The following is an 18,612-nucleotide window of genomic DNA, read 5'->3' on the forward strand; positions in this document are numbered from 1 at the left end:
ACACCTGAAACCAATATAACCTTATATTCCAATTATACTTCAATTTTTAAGAAATCCATGAAATATTTTCAACCTGATTCAGTGATGTCACTTGGCATGCTTTCTACTGAAAACTTTTATAAATTGCAAAAAAAAAAAAGAAAGAAAGAAAGAAAGAAATTAATTCTAAAAGGGATTTCAGAAAATTGGCAAAGTGAATTTTGGCAGTAATAGAAACAATGCAGATATTCTGTTTGAGAAAAAAAAACTTGTTTGGCAATAGCACATTCTAACAACTTTCTTGCATATTTCTTTAGATAGTCACAATTTAAATGGCCAAGTTTACTTCTGTGTTTGAGTAAAGGAATTTGACCATCAGAGATCAATAACATTCTAGTTTGTCTCTTTGCAGTCTAACATAGGATTAGGAAATAGAAAGCTAGTTCCTGCCAAGTAAGGATGATGTGAACAGAGCATTAGCTCTATGAGCTAATGAGGTCTAGGAGGTTAGACCTATTAGACCTATATGTCTAGCTCACTAGTTAGAATTTGGGGGAATCAACACCTGGGAACTCTAAATGCAATGGCAACAGCCACTCAGCCACAGATAGAAGGTCTCTAAGCCTTCTGAATCCATCACTTCTGGGACCTCTACACTCATCTTCCGATCCATCAGTGATAAAAGGCATGTTCCTGCAAAGGCAGAACCAGAAATATTAAAGTGCTTTTGATCAAACTTGGGGCACTTGGCCAGCTGCATGCCACTAGTAGTATCTTATTTTAGGCTAAATAGACTTTGCTCACAAACAAATTGAAACTAAAATTCTGTCATGAGAACTCTGTTCTTTGCCACCCTAGTAAAAAGCAGTTGTAAATTTGTTACTTAAAAATACTTCTGAGAGTATTGGATATAAACCTCAATGGTACACAAAAATTTTAAATTAAGGATTGTTTTCATTATGTTCCCAATCCCTGAAACCAATCTTTGGTATACGTGGGACTCCTGAGAAAAGCCCATGGTAGCAACCAGCTTTTCAGGATTCAATTCTGGCTTTAAGATTCTCACTTTTGGGGGCAGCCCCGGTCGCCAGCAGTTTGGCGCCGCCTGCAGTCTGGGGTGTGATCCTGGAGACTTGGGATCGAGTCCCACGTCGGGCTCCCTGCATGGAGCCTGTTTCTCCCTCTGCCTGTGTTTCTGCCTCTCTCTGTCTGTGTCTATGAATAAATAAATAAAATCTTAAAAAAAAAAAGATTCTCAGTTTTTGTCTTCTATAAACTAGGTAGGTAGTAGTTATCTTTATTCACATTAAAGTTTTTAAATTTTGTATTTTTAATGCATCTACTAATTTGCATTTTATTTAAATAAAAATGTAAATATAAATAATAAACAAATAGGTAAATAGATTGATAATTGAATAAGTATCAATAGGTATCTCAAAATGGTACAGTAACCAAGTTTTTCAGAGGCTTATAAACCCAGCCATTTGAATTTGCTTTGGGCTAAAACTTAGCATTCAAAATTGATGATGGAGATGAATATTGTTTTTCCAAAGAGCTGTTTATATTGGTTAAGCTGCCTCTTACATGTAAAACAGTGGGGAAAAGGGAAAAGACGAACACTTTCTCAGGCTTCTCATGATTTTTTTTAATCTATTCTGTGCAAAAATATGGCTTACAGTTTATTGCTGAAATGTAGGAACCTAAAGATTCCCAGTCCACAGTTTTAAAGTTAACAAGTATCTCAATTACTTGCAGAATAATGACCTCCAGAACTTTAATACTATTCTATTAACAGTTATACCCCTTCTACTCATGCAGAGAAATTCTAACAAGAGCCAGGGACTCAAAAATGCCCAGTTGAAACCATGCCATGACAATGCATCGTTTTTATCATAAGTAGATAAACCAGTAGCTTGTATCATTTTTCTTCCATGAGTCAAGAAGCTGCCATAATTATTTCTTCATAATAATTTCAATTTTACTAAAATGTTTCTGAAAAGAACAACAGGTAATGACAAACCCATGCTTGCATCAAGTGCTATCTATTTCCACCTTAAAGGGGTTTTTTTCTGTATCTTAGCAAAGGTGTGAAATAATATTTAAGATACTAGAAAAGGTGATTTTCTTAGAGCAAATTAAATTTTATCCAAATAACAAATAGATTTATACCATAATTAAAACTTAACTGACCAGTTTATTAAAGCCACAAATTAGTCTAATAAAGTTTAAACCTAAACCTTAGAACCTTCATATTCATCATGATCCTTGTCTAGAACAGGAAGAGCATATTAAATACAAAGTCCTATATCATCATGACTTTTCTATATTACGGATGGTGCTGTTAATGATGTAGCAATTTGGGATAAGTGTGCACAGGGCCAAGAAAAGAGTCCTGAAAGTCTGGATTTTTTTAAAAATTGAAATTCTTGTTGGAAATTTGCTACATTTACTTTTCCTTTTAAGGAAAAATGATAGAGAAATATTTCAATTCATTGGATGTTAGTTAGCTATGTTCTGTAGGTTTATAAAAATATAAAAGCAACATTTCATGAGGAGGTTAGAAAACAGGGCAGCCAGGGGAGATTGAAGTATATTTTTATCTCATCTTGAATTTTGAATTAAAAAGGGACAGATTAGACCACATAATGGAAGTCACAGTCCACTAATCAAATGATACTAAAAAAAATTTTTTTAATGATTTTCCCTTTCTCATTTATTCTCCCTTTTGCTAAACACAACTAAACTCCTAAGTGATCATTTTGATAAATAAATCCCAGAATAACAAGATTTATCTGTAGCAAATATGTCCCACAGCTGGAACTCATGAAGCATGTATTGCCTGTTGTGCCAGAGAGAGTCTATTCCAACATTAGCTTCTAAATTCCACGGCAAATTAATTAATACATTGAGAGAAATGGTTGTCTAGATATATTGGAGATTTTGAGAGATGGACATTTAACAGACTGCTGTGTCTTAGATTTGAAGTCTCCCTTTAGTCAAATCAGTTGCTGAATTCTCACTTTAGAACTCTGCGGTCTTGTGTTTCCTGTAGTACTTCGATTATTTTCTATATGAAAACATACTTATTCCTATGTGGCATGAAGGGAAGATGAGAATGAGTTAGCTTTTTAATTTGGCTTCTTTGGTTAACCTTTGAGACGCTTCATATCTCAATCCCCCATTCATGACTTTAAAAATGGGTTTCCTTACATATTTCTTATGTTTATTTTGCTGGGATTATATACAGTAATTATTTTTTAAAAGAAAGCTTACTGTCCATAAACAATACTATATAGATAAGCTGATCCCATTTGGTATAAGTAAATCAGAACCAAAGCCCTCTCCTGCTACTGTAATTTTGTCAGTTGAGTGATTACAGTAGAATCAGAGAAAGACAGCCACAAAAAAATTACCTTCTTCTCAATCTCCTGCTAAATAAAGACTCTACACAGGAAAAAAATAGTTATAATATTTAGGAGACCTCATTCATCTCTTATGCTCATTGATTTTTGGTATTCTTGAATCACCAGCATGACAGTAAACCAAAACTGTGTGCGACGCTGTATGCCACAACTGCTTTCCAGGCTTGAGATTGAAACTCCTAAATTGTTTTGACTGAGCAACTAATAGCAATTTAGATAGTTCTGTACAAATTTAGAGACATGAGATGCAAAACCATTACTGTATTCCAGCACATTCTTCTTGTCAGAACCACTTAAATCACCATCTTACACAAGCACATATTGAAACTCAACTTTAAGCATTTTATTTTTATGTACATTTCATTTGTCCAGAAATAAAATATCTAAATACAGACAGACTGTAATGTTGTATATGTATAGCTTTCAACAATACTTGAGCTGAATAAATGCTTTGTACATTAGGTTTGTCTTTTTAATGGAGGTCACAGCTACATTGATAAAATGGATTCCTCATATCCTTTTTTTTCTTTTTTAACCAATAACAAGCAGAGACAAGTACAAGTTAATATTAATAAGCAGCTCAAATAACACTTGGTTAAACTATGTACAATACAAACCATTCATACAAATGAAGACTAGGATATTGAATTTGTTACAATATGTGTAGTAAAGATAAGACAGACACTTATAACTTACATGGTGTCTGTCAGGCATTTCCCTTCTTATATAATGATCAGAACTTGTTTTAAGCAGCCTTAGCTGGTCTCAACTTTGCAGAAGTCCAATGACTGGTGATGAAAGCTGTAATCCAATGTCTGCCCACATGTAAATTCCAAATGTTTGCTCATCTTTACTGAAAACAGGCTCCCTCCAGAGAAAAAAGAGCCATCTTATATTACCTTGAATGTGCCTACTGTATGCTGGAAAAAAGTTCCTACACTTTGTTGTGTTCATAAAATAAAGAATACTGAGCTCTAAAGACACATTTTTTTTTCCATTTTAACAAGCATATACTCCTACAGTAGTATTTACCAGTACAGCTACTCCAAGCAGTAGGAATGCATGAGTGGGGATTATTGATTAGCATGTACTCAAGACTTTAAAAGAGATTTCCATAACAGCAAGTGTTAGAAACCATTCACTGTCTAGTTAATCCTTTTGCTTGATGACAGTTTATCCTAAACCATTACGAGTCAGACAATGAAAGCCCTCTTGACAGGAATCATGACAGATGCAAGCTGAAATGTATATGAATGGGTGTTTGTGTACACCTATGAGTGAGAGCATGTCTTCAAGTGTGCCTTTAAAATCTGTGGTGATTTACAACTATACTGAGAGATGAAGCTGACTGGGCAGAAATTACATCAGAGTGTTTTCCACTAGCGTATTTGCAGCCAGTTGACGAGAGCAGCAGTGTAGACACATTCCAGGCAACAGATGTGACCTTCTTCTGTGAGGTAACAGCCCTGTCATATGACCTTTAGTTCCTTAGGCTTCAGTCTCACTCACGTTCATCCTCATCCGGAAGGGAAGTAAGGTGTGTCACTGTGGTAGTTGTAGTCGGGGCACACTTTCTGTACTAGTTTATAATCTGTACTATAAAAGGAAATGTAAATACAGATCACCTTAAAGGGCTTGGAGCAGAGCCAGGATACATGACTTTGGGTCTGCTCCTGGTAACAGGTTTTTGAAGGATCATAGTTGCAGAGTGTGTTCTTGGTAGCCTTGTCAACCTTTTCATATTCAATGCGACAGTTAAAGGACTTGGAATCTTTGGCATCAATCACGGTTTGTTGTGCCAAGTCAAATTCCACTATTTTTGTAGGGGGCACCAAGCTGACAGATACATTCCCTTGACCAGTGGAATTATGCCTGAAATAAACACTGAATGTCCCATTGCCGTGATCTACAATTTTCCCAGTTATCAACAGGTTTAGCTTCACTGTTTTGATGTTGGAATGAAAATCACCCCATCCAAACATTTTCTTAAACTTGCCCGTCTTAACAATGGGCCTTCGCTTGGCCCTGGGCCGAGGCTCTTGAAGGTCTGTGGAGTTCCTCAGCCAGTCCCAGAGGTCTTGCTCAGAATAAGGTTCTGGGGTATCATAGCGCAGGTCTAAATCTGTATCATTTTCTTTGCCACGAAAAGTCTGTGACAGGAGTCGGCTGATAGACAAGTCTTTGCTGCTTTCTGTCCATATGTGCTTTAGTGTGGATTTGCTGCTTCCTGATTTTAGAAGTTCTGACTTTCCACCATTTGTTAAATTGGCACATGTGACCTGAAAATGGAACAGAAATATGGTGTTTACATCTCTGTATCTGAGACCATCCAACCCACAGATCTGCACCCTTTCTCAGAGGCTTGAGATGAAATGAGGACACTTCACTTAAATTACCTTCAGCATCTGGCCAATATTTATTAAGACATGATAAAATGCCACTTCTGTTTTCATGTAAGATGGGAGAGAGGAGGCGTAGGGGGATAAAAGTCCCCAAACATGATTGAAAAACTAGATAAAAACATTGACTTTGACAAGGAAAACACTACCTAATATGAGTAAAGCAAAATGAATTCAAACACAAATCAAACCAAAGTTTATTTCTGTGCACTAAAATCCAACACTTTTAAAATAAAAAGCTTACAGATTGTTATTTGTCTACCTCAAAATTACTATAGACTTTAAGACTGTATGATTCTCAAAATTACCTCAACCAACATCATAAAGACTTTCAGTAATTCTTGCCAGTCATATTAGAAAAGTCACTTTTGCAAAGAGATTCTAGTATATTTTAACCGGTCGAAACAAAACATGTTTATTATTACCAATTATTAGCATGGAACATATTGTATAAGATATCACTTTTTTTTTACCTTAGGGGGCTTAAAATGTGTACTAGGAAAAGAGACCTAAATGAAAACATCTAATACACAATGTCTTAGAGATAATTGTCAATCTAGAGAAGCAAACAACAACAGAGAGGTCATTTTAGATTGGATTGTGAGTCAAATTCATAAACCATCCTTCCGGGACCCTGGTCTTGTCTCTTTGGAAGATTTAGACCCCCAACTAGACCAGGGGTTCAAAGGAACCCTATATATGACTGGTGTTTGACCAAATCTGTACTGGCCAGGTTATACAAGAATTGTCCTTATCACAGCCCCGATATCTATGTTTAGTATAGAAGAAATAAAAGAAATAAATGAGTATCTACAATGTACTTATTAGACTAAAGTTAAAGCAGTGACCTCTGATCCTAACAATGAGGGCTCAAGGACAGTAGGGAAGACAGCCAAGAACCCCCAGGAATCTAAATAGTCAATACAAATAAACCTTTTAAGATGTGGACTGCCTATATGGTAAGTCTGCTAAAGAGAGTCCCTCACTGCCCATTAAAGTTTCACAATATACCTCCATCTCCAGTCCTGTTTCAGACATGAGCCTGATTACCACTCGGCAGCCTCATTTGGGCCTTCTAGTTCCCTTCCAAGCTCCCAAAGTAAGAGGCCATTGCTGGAAACCTTTTTAATTCAGATCTACTAGGAATTAGAACTGCATTCTAAAGATCTCTCTATAGACTTAGGCATAAAGGCTTCTTGCTAAGGTAAAACCGTGGCCTGAGAATAGCCTTTTATTCAGTCACTTGCACTAAAAGGACTCTACCCCAATCCCTAGGGAGGAAGGGCATCAACTTTAGAGCTAGGATACCAGGAATCTATGCTAAGCTCTGCCACTGCCAAGCTATATGCTTGGTCAAGTCATTTAACATCCCTCTACCTCAGTTTCCTGCATCTGCAAAGGGAGAGTAGCAATGGTACCTCCCTTATAGGGTGGCTGACACATAGAAATGGTTCAATTAAATTTAGCTATTTTGATAAATCCCAAGCTGCTGTGTGAAGACAACTAGAGATAAAAAGGTCACCAAATAGTACATGTGGAGGTCTGCTTTAAGGGTAGCTTTGCTCTTGATTACATAGCCAAGTACTCAGAACCTGCATGGGATGGGTTTCCCCAGGGACATACATGCAAGAGGCTTTGATAATATAACTAGAACAAACTAGAACAAAGTCACTTAAATCTAGTAATCTTGCCTTTTCATAGATTCCTCAGAATCAATGAGCTTTCCATTGTCAGTTGACAAGCAGTCTTTATCTCTACCCAGGTCAAATTGAGACAACGTTAGTGGTATGAATCCATTCCTACCTGGGGAAAACTAACAGCTAAAGCTAGTCTCTTCCCAGTAATGCTGAATTTAAGAAACTCTGAAAGTTTAATCCCACATGAACACATTTCATCTGAGAGAAAATGGATTTATATATCTCATGACTGCACCACGAAAAAACAAAACTATGATGCTGGGTAGGCTAACACAAAAGCTCTGTCACTATTTCAAGCTGCTAGCCTGGGTCCAATTGCAACCACTGTGATCCTCAAGGCAATTGTGACTCCTCTATAGAAGACCCAAAAGGCCATTGTGCACAGAAGTTGCTAGTGGGGAGACAAACACTGACCAATGAAGAATCAGACCCTAGAGGTAGGATGAGGTGCAGAAATAATGCATAAATTGTAGTGGGGGTGGGATGCTCATATCTAAGGGAAGTGCAGATTGCCCACATGTACACAGTCTCTAAACTCTTAAATATATCACCCAACCAAAATGACCAAACTTGAGGCAAATATAGGGAATTGAAAGAAGATTGTGTTTGCTGCCAACTTTCTTTTATGCTAGGTACTTCCCTTTCAGTTCTCCTCAACCCTTGAATTGGTTGCTCTCCTCTTTCCCCCTTGCACCCAAACTGTTTCCTCTTTGCAAATTCCCTTCATGCCAAAATATTCCAGAAATGGATCACATTTAAGCAGTAGATGAGTAGTAATAGCAAAATGGCTGCCTTATCAAAATTCACTTTGTTTTTTAACAAGGACTAAATATTAAGTCTTAAAGGGATGAAATTGAGAAGGAAATATCCTTTGGGGAGGGGGATGATGCATTAGAAATGTATGAGTTTTCTTAAGAGAAAAGCATGAAATTTCTTACCTATCCTCTATACCTGATAATAAGGTCAATCCTCTATGGGACAATTTTTACTCTAATATGAAAAGTATAATCTCTAGTAGTTCCATAGTTAATATTATATCATTGTAATTTACCAAACAAAAACCAACTACAGTTCTCCTCCCAATTCACTGAAAGAAGTGCATTTCAAAATAACTTTTTCTATAACACAGCTGTAGTATAAAATTTAAAACAAACATTAATTTATAAGAGTAGTACAGATCTTTAACTTAGGAGTTTATTTTATGTGTATTTGTCTGTCTTACTTTGTCTTGATGAAATCTTATTAATTGATTTCAATCTAATTGAAATCAAATCTCTATTTGCCTGATTCTATAAATGTTATCCTTAACATAGCCTCTATATTTAGACAAAAATTACAAGAATAAATGCATATTCTACTCTCTTATTTTTACCTGGAATTACATAAATAGTTTCCCATTCTTCGAGCAACAAGAAAAATAAATATAGGCATGTATTTGGTTTTGGTACTTGTATCTCAGCATCAATACAGATGATTTAGGAGAGGGGCTATAATGAGATGTATCCATGGTGCAGTGGCTCATGAAGCAGTAATTAAATTGTCCCAAAAAAAGGAAGTAAAAGGGAATTAGAGTGCAACCCATCAGCAGCATATGAAAAGTGAAAGGGAAAAAATATGGAACTAGGAGATAGGATTTTAAAGAACCAATCTATTCAAACAGGATGCTAAGACTGACAGATAAACCTCTGAATTGGGGGTAGAACAGAAATTTAGCTCTAAATGATACTCTCCACAGCTGTAGTGATTATGAGTGTTAGTTCTGGAGTCGGATGGCATGAATCCCAATCCAGGCTGTAATCTTCAACAGCTATATGATGTAGTCAACTGGCTCAACTTGTTTATACTTATCTTTTTCTCTTCTAGAAAACAGAAGAATGCTCACTTCCCTCATAGAGCTGTCGTGTGAATTAAATGGGACACTCAATTTAAGTCACTAAGAGCAGTACCTGGGCTATGGTCAGTGTTCAACATTATTATTAACATCCTCATATATCTTAACCTCTGAATCTCATTGGATAATATTTTATGTAAATGAATAATAATAGGATATGAGAACAAAAAATATTTTTAGAAGAAAATCTTCTTTTTACATAACCAAAACTCTTAAACAAGAAAGAAAGCATATATTTTTTAAAGTTCTGCTGTGACAACCAAAAAATATGGCAAGTTGAGTAGATAGTAAAACACAAGTTAATAAAGGATGAGCAAAAGTTCAGCCATTAAACTCCTCAACTACCAAAAGCATTGAATTTATTTGTAATGTGAAAGTCTCCCAGTGGTGCTGATTGTCAAGAAACCTCTCCAGAACATATCAGTTTGAGTACAAAATCAAAGCAGGTTTCAGCTGTAATTGTCAACAACACAATCTTGAATATTCCCTTCCCTGGTTAGGAAAGAACCAGGGCAATATCTAAAGAGAGTATCAATCATGAAAAACTAAGAAGTGTCCTTAGGAAAGTCCCTGGATCTGTTGAGCACAAACAATCTGATTTATTTTGTTTTATTTGTTTAATAACTATATAATGAGACTCTGCTGATACTGAATTAAATAATAGGAATACAAAGATAAATGAGACATGATCCTTGCCCTCAAGAAGTTCACAGTCTAATGGGGAAATCAATTAAGCAAGTAACAATGTGACGTGACTAACACTATATACAGCATTCTAGTAGTCAAGATCAAAAGGTAGAAATAATTCTCAGATCTACAAGATAAAATACACTTAGGAGTTCAAAAGGGAGAGAATAAGCCAAAGGAGATCTTCTAAGCATAAGGAACATACTGTGTAAAAGCACAGAGCTGAGAAGGGACATGTTAAATGTTAAGAATGGAAAATAGCTCCTTACTGCTGAGCCTTAGGGAGTACCCAAAAGAAGAAATCGTAAGAAGTGGGTAGAACTTCAAAAAGGTGGTCTAGGGTCAAATCATGATGTTCTAACAGAGGAATTTGAACTTAAACTTAAAGGTATGGGGAATCACTAAACTTTGTTCTGTTTTGCTTTTGGTTTTGTTTGTGTGTGTTTTGTTTTGTTTTTAGAAGTTTGTTTTGCTTTTAAGTAGGTCATTTTGGCTCTAGAAGAATCACTAATTAGATATTGAAGGGTGAATTGGTAGGGAAAGATCTTAAAGGAAGAATGACTGGTAGAATGATTCATTACAAAACTAATTGTGATACTTCATTTGAGAAAGTAAAATGAGACTTAACCAAGGCAATAGCAGAGAAAAAGAGAGAGAAAAGATGGATATGAGATAGTTCAGAGGTAGGATTAACTCAGCTTGATGATTTTTTGACTAAGCAGGAATATGAAAAGTTGAATTAATGAGTTTCCTGGCATCTGAAGGGAATACAGAAGTAACAAGTTAGCTGGAAAATATAATTAAATCTCAGAGGAAAATTGGAGGTTGGAAGTGCCTGCAAGTCATTCTAGTGATGCTATCCAAAGGAAGTTGGTAACATGGGTCTGAATGTCTAAAAAAATGGGAGGATGGTGATGTTGATTTTTTAGTATGAAGAGACTGTATTGTGCAGATAGAATAAGGTGATGCAGAAGAAGGTTGGTAACAATATATAATGCCAATGCTTTGAGAAAAGCAGAAGAGGAGCCAGAATAGGTAAAGACAAAGGAGGATATTAGAAAGAAAATAATATTGTAGAAACAAAGACAAGTTGGGGAGAGGAAAGCCAGGCATAGGCAGATTTTCAACTTCCAAGTAAAAGTCTAGTAGTATAAATACTTGGAAAGAAGTCCCTTGACTTTTGAATCCACTATTAATGACCTTACTGAAGCTAGTTTTAGCAGTGGTGAAGAGATGATGCAAGATGAGAAGGAACAATTAGCTTAATACATCTACTCTCAACTATGGTCAGGAATCACTGGCTGATTCATTCTATCATATTGCTTTACATATGAAGAACTTTCAATTTTGATACACATAAATATACACATAAAATTTTTGAGCCTTACTGAATAAAAAAATCATTAAGAAGAAACCTTACATCCAGAGCACCTTCTATTATTGATGTTACAAACATAATTTTAAAAGTTTCTTTTTAAAAATCACCTGAAGATTCTTTGATGTCAGTATATCTGAGTGATAACAGAAGTGGTAAAGATCATGGCATAAAGAGGAGTACAAAAGAAAAAGCTGACAAATTCTAATGAACCCAATTCCAAAAAGGCAAAGCATTGTGAAACTTTTTCTACAAATGATTTGTTCTGTACCAGTAAAAACACCAAATATATTTTCTGGCTAAGTATAATTTTCCATGTTAAAAGTCGCCAAGCCCATTCCAAAGGAGCTGGCTCGCCAGTCCAATTATACCATTTCCACAAATTATATGTGTTATCTGTCTCATTGTTTTAGAAACACTGAGGATCATGAAGACTCTTAACATAATTAGGTGTATGCAGTTTAAAGTATACATTTATTGACAAACATCCAAAAATAGGTACAAAGAGAGGGTCATTTCCTCCAACCATAAACAAAACAGAGATGGGGTATATCATGAAGAGAGAAATGTCTGGAGCAGGTCCTATGTATTGGACTAAGGAGAAAAGACTCCCATTGGATGTTGGAATGTAGGCATATAAGAGCTGCCACACTTTGATCTTGCTCCTTCTCTATGTATATTTTAGGGCCATACTTTCACAGAGCTTTCTCTAATATCTTTTTATTATAGGCTTACAATCATAAGGTCAATACCTTATCATTTAAAATATTGTTGAAAAATACACTTTTGGAAAATAAACCACTCCTCAACTATACTGCTCCCTGAAGTATGCTCCTGGTCTTATGAGACAGTATATAAACATTTTACTCCTTTACATACACTAAATCCAATGAAAGATGTCTCCAAATGTTTGTGCACCTCTTTCTATAAAAGAGCAGTAAGATATCTTTTAATTTCCACTAACCTGCACATTTTACTGTTGATCTATTACTATTCAGTATAAATAATTTCAAGATTACTTTGAAAATTAAGTATTTATTTCATCAACTCTATGAATACTTAAGCCAAAAATTTTAAACAACTTGATGCTTAAGCAATATCTTTCAACAGTGAATAACTAATCAACAAAACGGTATTGCTCTATGATTACTTCATTTTGACAATTTTATGATTTGCTATGTTGAATATATGTTGCATACTATTAACTGCTATTGGATAAGGGCACACTATATTCCAGTCATTGTAATTAGTATTTTGTGTATAACATTGTATTTTATTTAAACTACATATAGGGGCACCTGGATGACTCAGTTGGTTAAGCATCAGACTCTTGATCTAAAGGTTATGAGATTGAGCCCCATCTCTCTCTCTCTCTCTCTCTCTCATTAATTAATTAATTAACTGATTAACTACACACACTCACACACATTCACTCTCACACACACACACACATACACTTTAATGTCAATATTGTCATCTTTAGCTTACACATGGGGATATAGAAACTCAAAAAGAGCTTGGCCAGATCACTGCTGTTAAGGGAAAGAGCTACTGCCTAGTTACTCCATAGGCTGTGACCTTTACTTTTTAAAATCATTTTAATCATGCAATTCTACATTAATATATGTTTATCAGAACATTCAAATATTATAGAATTTATGAAGTAAAAAGTAAAAGCCTGTCTTCATCATCAACTCCTGCTCTCTCACAATTTCATCTCTCTCTCCAGAGGTACAACCTGTCAAAATTTTGGTGTATATGGTTTCCAAATATCTTAGGTTTTACATATAAATATGTATATAGTGTCATATTTTATGAATTACATTATATATTTTCCTATCAATAAAATATCTTAAAGATGCATACTTCTTAGTACATACATGTATATCATCTTATTGAAAGGGAATATAAAATTTAATAATATAGATACCATATTTCCACTTTTTGTTTACCTTTTGTGATAGATCCTTAAACATTACATTGCTTCATGGCCAAGTTACCTCTAGCTGTTTTTTAATCTTGATTCTACTACTTTTTCTGCCATTTTTGTTTCAGATGCCTCATTCCCTCCTCTTTTGAGATGGACACGTTTCTGGAAAACCACAAACTACCAAAACTGGAACTGGAAGAAATAGAAAACCTGAACAGGCCAATAACCAGGGAGGAAAATTGAAGCAGTCATCAAAAACTTCCCAAGATACAAAAGTCCAGGGCCAGATGGCTTCCCTGGGGAATTCTATCAAACGTTTAAAGAAGAAACCACACCTATTCTACTAAAGCTGTTCAGAAAAATAGAAAGAGATGGAATACTTCCAAACTCATTCTATGAGGCCAGCATCACCTTAATTCCAAAACCAGACAAAGACCCCACCAAAAAGGAGAATTATAGACCAATATCCCTGATGAACATGAATGCAAAAATTCTCAACAAGATACTAGCCAATTGGATACAATACATTAAGAATATCATTCACCATGACCAAGTGGGATTTATCCCCAGGATGCAAGGCTGGTTCAACACTCATAAAACAATCAATGTGATTCATCATATCAGCAAGAGAAGAAACAAGAACCATATGATCCTCTCAATAGATGCAGAGAAAGCATTTGACAAAATACAGCATCCATTCCTGATCAAAACTCTTCAGAGTGTAGGGATAGAGGGAACATTCCTCAACATCTTAAAAGCCATCTACGAAGAGCCCACAGCAAATATCATTCTCAATGGGGAAGCACTGGGAGCCTTTCCCCTAAGATCAGGAACAAGACAGGGATGTCCCCTCTCACCACTGCTATTCAACATAGTACTGGAAGTCCTAGCCTCAGCAATCAGACAACAAAAAGAAATAAAAGGCATTCAAATTGGCAAAGAAGAAGTCAAACTCTCCCTCTTCGCTGATGACATGATACTTTACGTAGAAAACCCAAAAGACTCCACCCCAAGATTGCTAGAACTCATACAGTAATTTGGCAGTGTGGCTGGATACAAAATCAATGCCCAGAAGTCAGTGGCATTTCTATACACTAACAATGAGACTGAAGAAAGAGAAATTAAGGAGTCAATCCCATTTACAATTGCACCCAAAAGCATAAGATACCTAGGAATAAACCTAACCAAAGAGGTAAAGGATCTATACCCTAAAAACTACAGAACACTTCTGAAAGAAATTGAGGAAGACACAAAGAGATGGAAAAATATTCCATGCTCATGGATTGGAAGAATTAGAATTGTGAAAATGTCTATGCTACCAGGGCAATTTACACGTTTAATGCAATCCCTATCAAAATACCATGGACTTTCTTCAGAGAGTTGGAACAAATTATTTTAAGATTTGTGTGGAATCAGAAAAGACCCCAAATAGCCAGGGGAATACTAAAAAAGAAAACCAGAGCTGGGGGCATCACAATGCCAGATTTCAGGTTGTACTACAAAGCAGTGGTCATCAAGACAGTGTGGTACTGGCACAAAAACAGACACATAGATCAATGGAACAGAATAGAGAATCCAGAAGTGGACCCTGAACTTTATGGTCAACTGATATTTGACAAAGGAGGAAAGACTATCCACTAGAAAAAAAGACAGTCTCTTCAATAAATGGTGCTGGGAAAATTGGACATCCACATGCAGAAGAATGAAACTAGACCACTCTCTTGCACCATACACAAAGATAAACTCAAAATGGATGAAAGATCTAAATGTGAGACAAGATTCCATCAAAATCCTAGAGAAGAACATAGGCAACACCCTTTTTGAACTCGGCCACAGTAACTTCTTGCAAGATACATCCACGAAGGCAAAAGAAACAAAAGCAAAAATGAACTATTGGGAGTTCATCAAGATAAGAAGCTTTTGCACAGCAAAGAATACAGTCAACAAAACTCAAAGACAACCTACAGAATGGGAGAAGATATTTGCAAATGACGTATCAGATAAAGGGCTAGTTCCCAAGATCTATAAAGAACTTATTAAACTCAACACCAAAGAAACAAACAATCCAATCATGAAATGGTCAAAAGACATGAACAGAAATCTCACAGAGGAAGACATAGACATGGCCAACACGCACATGAGATGGATTTTAATTTTTATCGAGGTATAGATTTGTGTGATTCTCCTAGAAAGAGTTAATAGAGGATACACTAAGTTGTCCATACCTAAAAAATGTCTTTATTGGCTATAAGCTTACATTGGGTAGATATTCATTTATCCCTTAATTCATTTTGTTCTGTTTAACTTTTCTCTCTCCAAAGAAAACAAAAATTGAATTTTATTTCAGGCATCATGAAATTTCACAAGGTGGGCTACATGTGCCCAGGCTTTCTCTAGCCCCTTTCTTAGCTAGTTTAGAGAAAAATATGCAGATATTTCTAAATAGGTGAGGCTCTTTTTTCATCAAGTTTTCCCAAGAGGACAATTAACTCTTTGAGGGATGTTCTTCTATAGTATGATATTTTGTAACTTGGGGTAGGGAGTACTTCACATAGAGTAATCACTCCATACATTAGCTGTATAGTTTATATTCTTACCCACATCTATTTCAACAATGAAGATCACTGTTCTTTAGTCACAGTCAAGTCAAGTCCTAGTCAAGTGCGGGGGCGGGGGGGGGAGGGGGGGGCGGGGAATGGCCCTTAGAGATTTCTCTCTTACAAGTTTTGACTCTGCACTTGACATTGACAACACCTGGAGTGCTTGTATGATAAGCCGGAGGAAATGGGTTAGTGTTTTAATACATCAAAAATACATCATTTCCTTCTGCTGCAAGGCAGTGCTTCAGGAGCAGCAGTGCTGCATTAACAATAAGAGCAGAGAAGAAACTTTGTGCCTCTTTTTTAATCTAGTCAGTACTGTATAGAAACTTAAAAAATGGGCTTTTCAGTCAGAGATTGCAGGGCTAAATCCAAAATCTGCTACTTTATCAGTAACGACCCCTTAGGACCACATTTTTACTAATTAGATGATACCTCACTCATTGGGTTTTAGTGAAAACAGATTTTATATGTAGTACACATGAAAATATAGGAAACAGTAGGAGTTCAACATGTTAAGAACTATTATGCTTGGCTAGGTTATGAAACCCCAAAGAAAAGGAAAACAAGGCTTTTGGACTGCATACTGCTATTCTATTCCTGGTTCTCACTGGAGACATTACATCTGCTCAAGTGATCCAAACAAATTGAGATGGAAATAAGCATGATTATAACTGCTCTGTGGTCATCTTTAGCAGTAGCCAGTGATAAGTGACCATGCTGATTATGTTAGGATTTAGTATTTGCAAATGTGGGCAATAATTTATCTTTAACATAGTAACTTTAAGAGAAGGCATCCTGATCAGTCTAAATATTCCATGTCATCCTAAAAACTAGAAACATGGTGTTCCAATCAGTTTGAAGAATCCTCAATGGCTAGGAATTTTAGGTATGTTACCCATGAGTTCTCATGTTCCCATAGAGGATGGCTTACTTCTAGCATAGGGTACTAACTGTTCCCTACATCACTCACTATATTGGAGACTGTTCTGAGTCATGGATAACTGAGCTCTTCTTAAGTTTGTATAGCCATAATCATTAGCTTTCCCTTTGATTCCTTTTCCTGTAGGCACTCTTAAGAAAACTATATTTACAGTGTTCTTGGTTCTTTAACTGCAGAGGGGAAAAAAAAAAAAAAAACATGCCTTATGAAGAGCCATGAACTATTTTGTCTCTGCTCCTGAGAAATGTACTTTTTCATCCTGTGAAAATATCGTCCTTTCCTTAATGCTTACTGTATGAACTTATGTAAATTTTGACACATAAACACATTAATACTGATGAGAAACTAAGAGTAATTATTCCACTTAGCTCCACTTAACCCGTTCTCTCAAAGTGTAATTATGATTACCAAGGTTGCATTGCAAAAGTTGCTTCTTTTGTTGGTATTTTATACTCCTTCCATTTAAAATATATAAGAAGTATCTCTTGTAAAGATGTCTCGGTATGTGGTTAATATAATGAACAAAATATGTAAAATAACATGTTGAAAGATGATTTCTGGGCTGAAATAAAGTCATTTCGGCATCATTTTTTTTTATTACTCTTAAAGAGATTTGAATTTGTCAGTAAATCCAGAGGTCATTGAGGAAAAGGAAAATGTTGCATATGTGAGAATAGCTGGTTAGATCCTGGGTCTTTCTTTTTGAATTGAAGGTTAATATGAGTGATTCTCCATTAAAAGGCTTATTGTATGGATGCCAATGAAGGTTTATAGTGTTTTAAAGTCAAAGTGCATGTCCATCTCTAATGGACCAAATGAGGAAGGATTGACTCACCTTCCAAACCTATTTTCAGTATCCTGTATCTACATACTGAGTAGTAATGATAGTACACTTTATCCAAGAGAAGCTCAAATTCCTGAGGAAATAATGACTTTGTTATTTTTGAGACAATATGCCTAATTACCCTCTGATTATCAAGAACTTGATCTAAAAACCTTCCAATAGAGGAAATTTACATCAAATACCTCTTTTTGATTGTTTTTTTTTTACTTTTATTAAATCATTTATTTTAATTCCCATATAGTTAACATACAGTGTTATATTAGTTTCTAGTGTACACTGTATAGTGATTCAACAATTCTATTTGTTACTCAGTGTTCATTAGGATAAGTGTTCTCTTTAATCCCAGTCATCTATTTCACCCATCACCCCTCACTCACCTCCCTCTGGTAACCATCTGTTTGTTCTGTATAGTTAAGACTCTGTTGCTTGCTCTCTCTCTCTCTCTCTCTCTCTCCTTTTGTTTATTTGTTTTGTTTCTCAAATTCTACATGTTTGAAATCATAGTATTTGTCTTTCTTTGTCTTTCTTTGATTGACTTATTTCATTTAGCATTATACTCTCTAGCTCTATTCATATTGTTGCAAAGGGCAAGATTTTATGCTTCTTACGGATAAATAATATTCCATTGTATATGTATACCACATCTTCTTTATCCACTTATCTATCAATGGATACTTGGACAGCTTCCATAATTTGGCTATTGTAAATAATGCTACAATAAACATAGTAGTGCATATATCCCTTTGAATTAGTATTTTTCTATTTGGGGGGTATCATAAGATAGTTGTACTTTTTATTTTTTGAGGAAACTCTATACTGTTTTCCACAGTGACTGTACCAGTTTC

At 35.5% G+C, this 18,612-nt stretch overlaps 1 protein-coding gene across 1 annotated transcript in view; it reads right to left on the reverse strand.

Moving 5' to 3' along the window:
- Positions 1–3,722: 3,722 nt before the first annotated feature.
- NXPH1 (neurexophilin 1) overlaps positions 3,723–18,612 on the reverse strand; it is a 433,080-nt gene continuing 418,190 nt past the window's right edge. Inside the window, exon 19 of the mRNA XM_077856780.1 lies at positions 3,723–5,680. Coding sequence (XP_077712906.1) covers positions 4,919–5,680 — 762 coding nt within the window. The 3' untranslated portion in view covers positions 3,723–4,918. The remainder of the gene's footprint in view (positions 5,681–18,612) is intronic.

This window comes from Canis aureus, chromosome 18 (genome assembly GCF_053574225.1).
Source record: "Canis aureus isolate CA01 chromosome 18, VMU_Caureus_v.1.0, whole genome shotgun sequence".
NCBI classification, from domain to species: domain Eukaryota; kingdom Metazoa; phylum Chordata; class Mammalia; order Carnivora; family Canidae; genus Canis; species Canis aureus.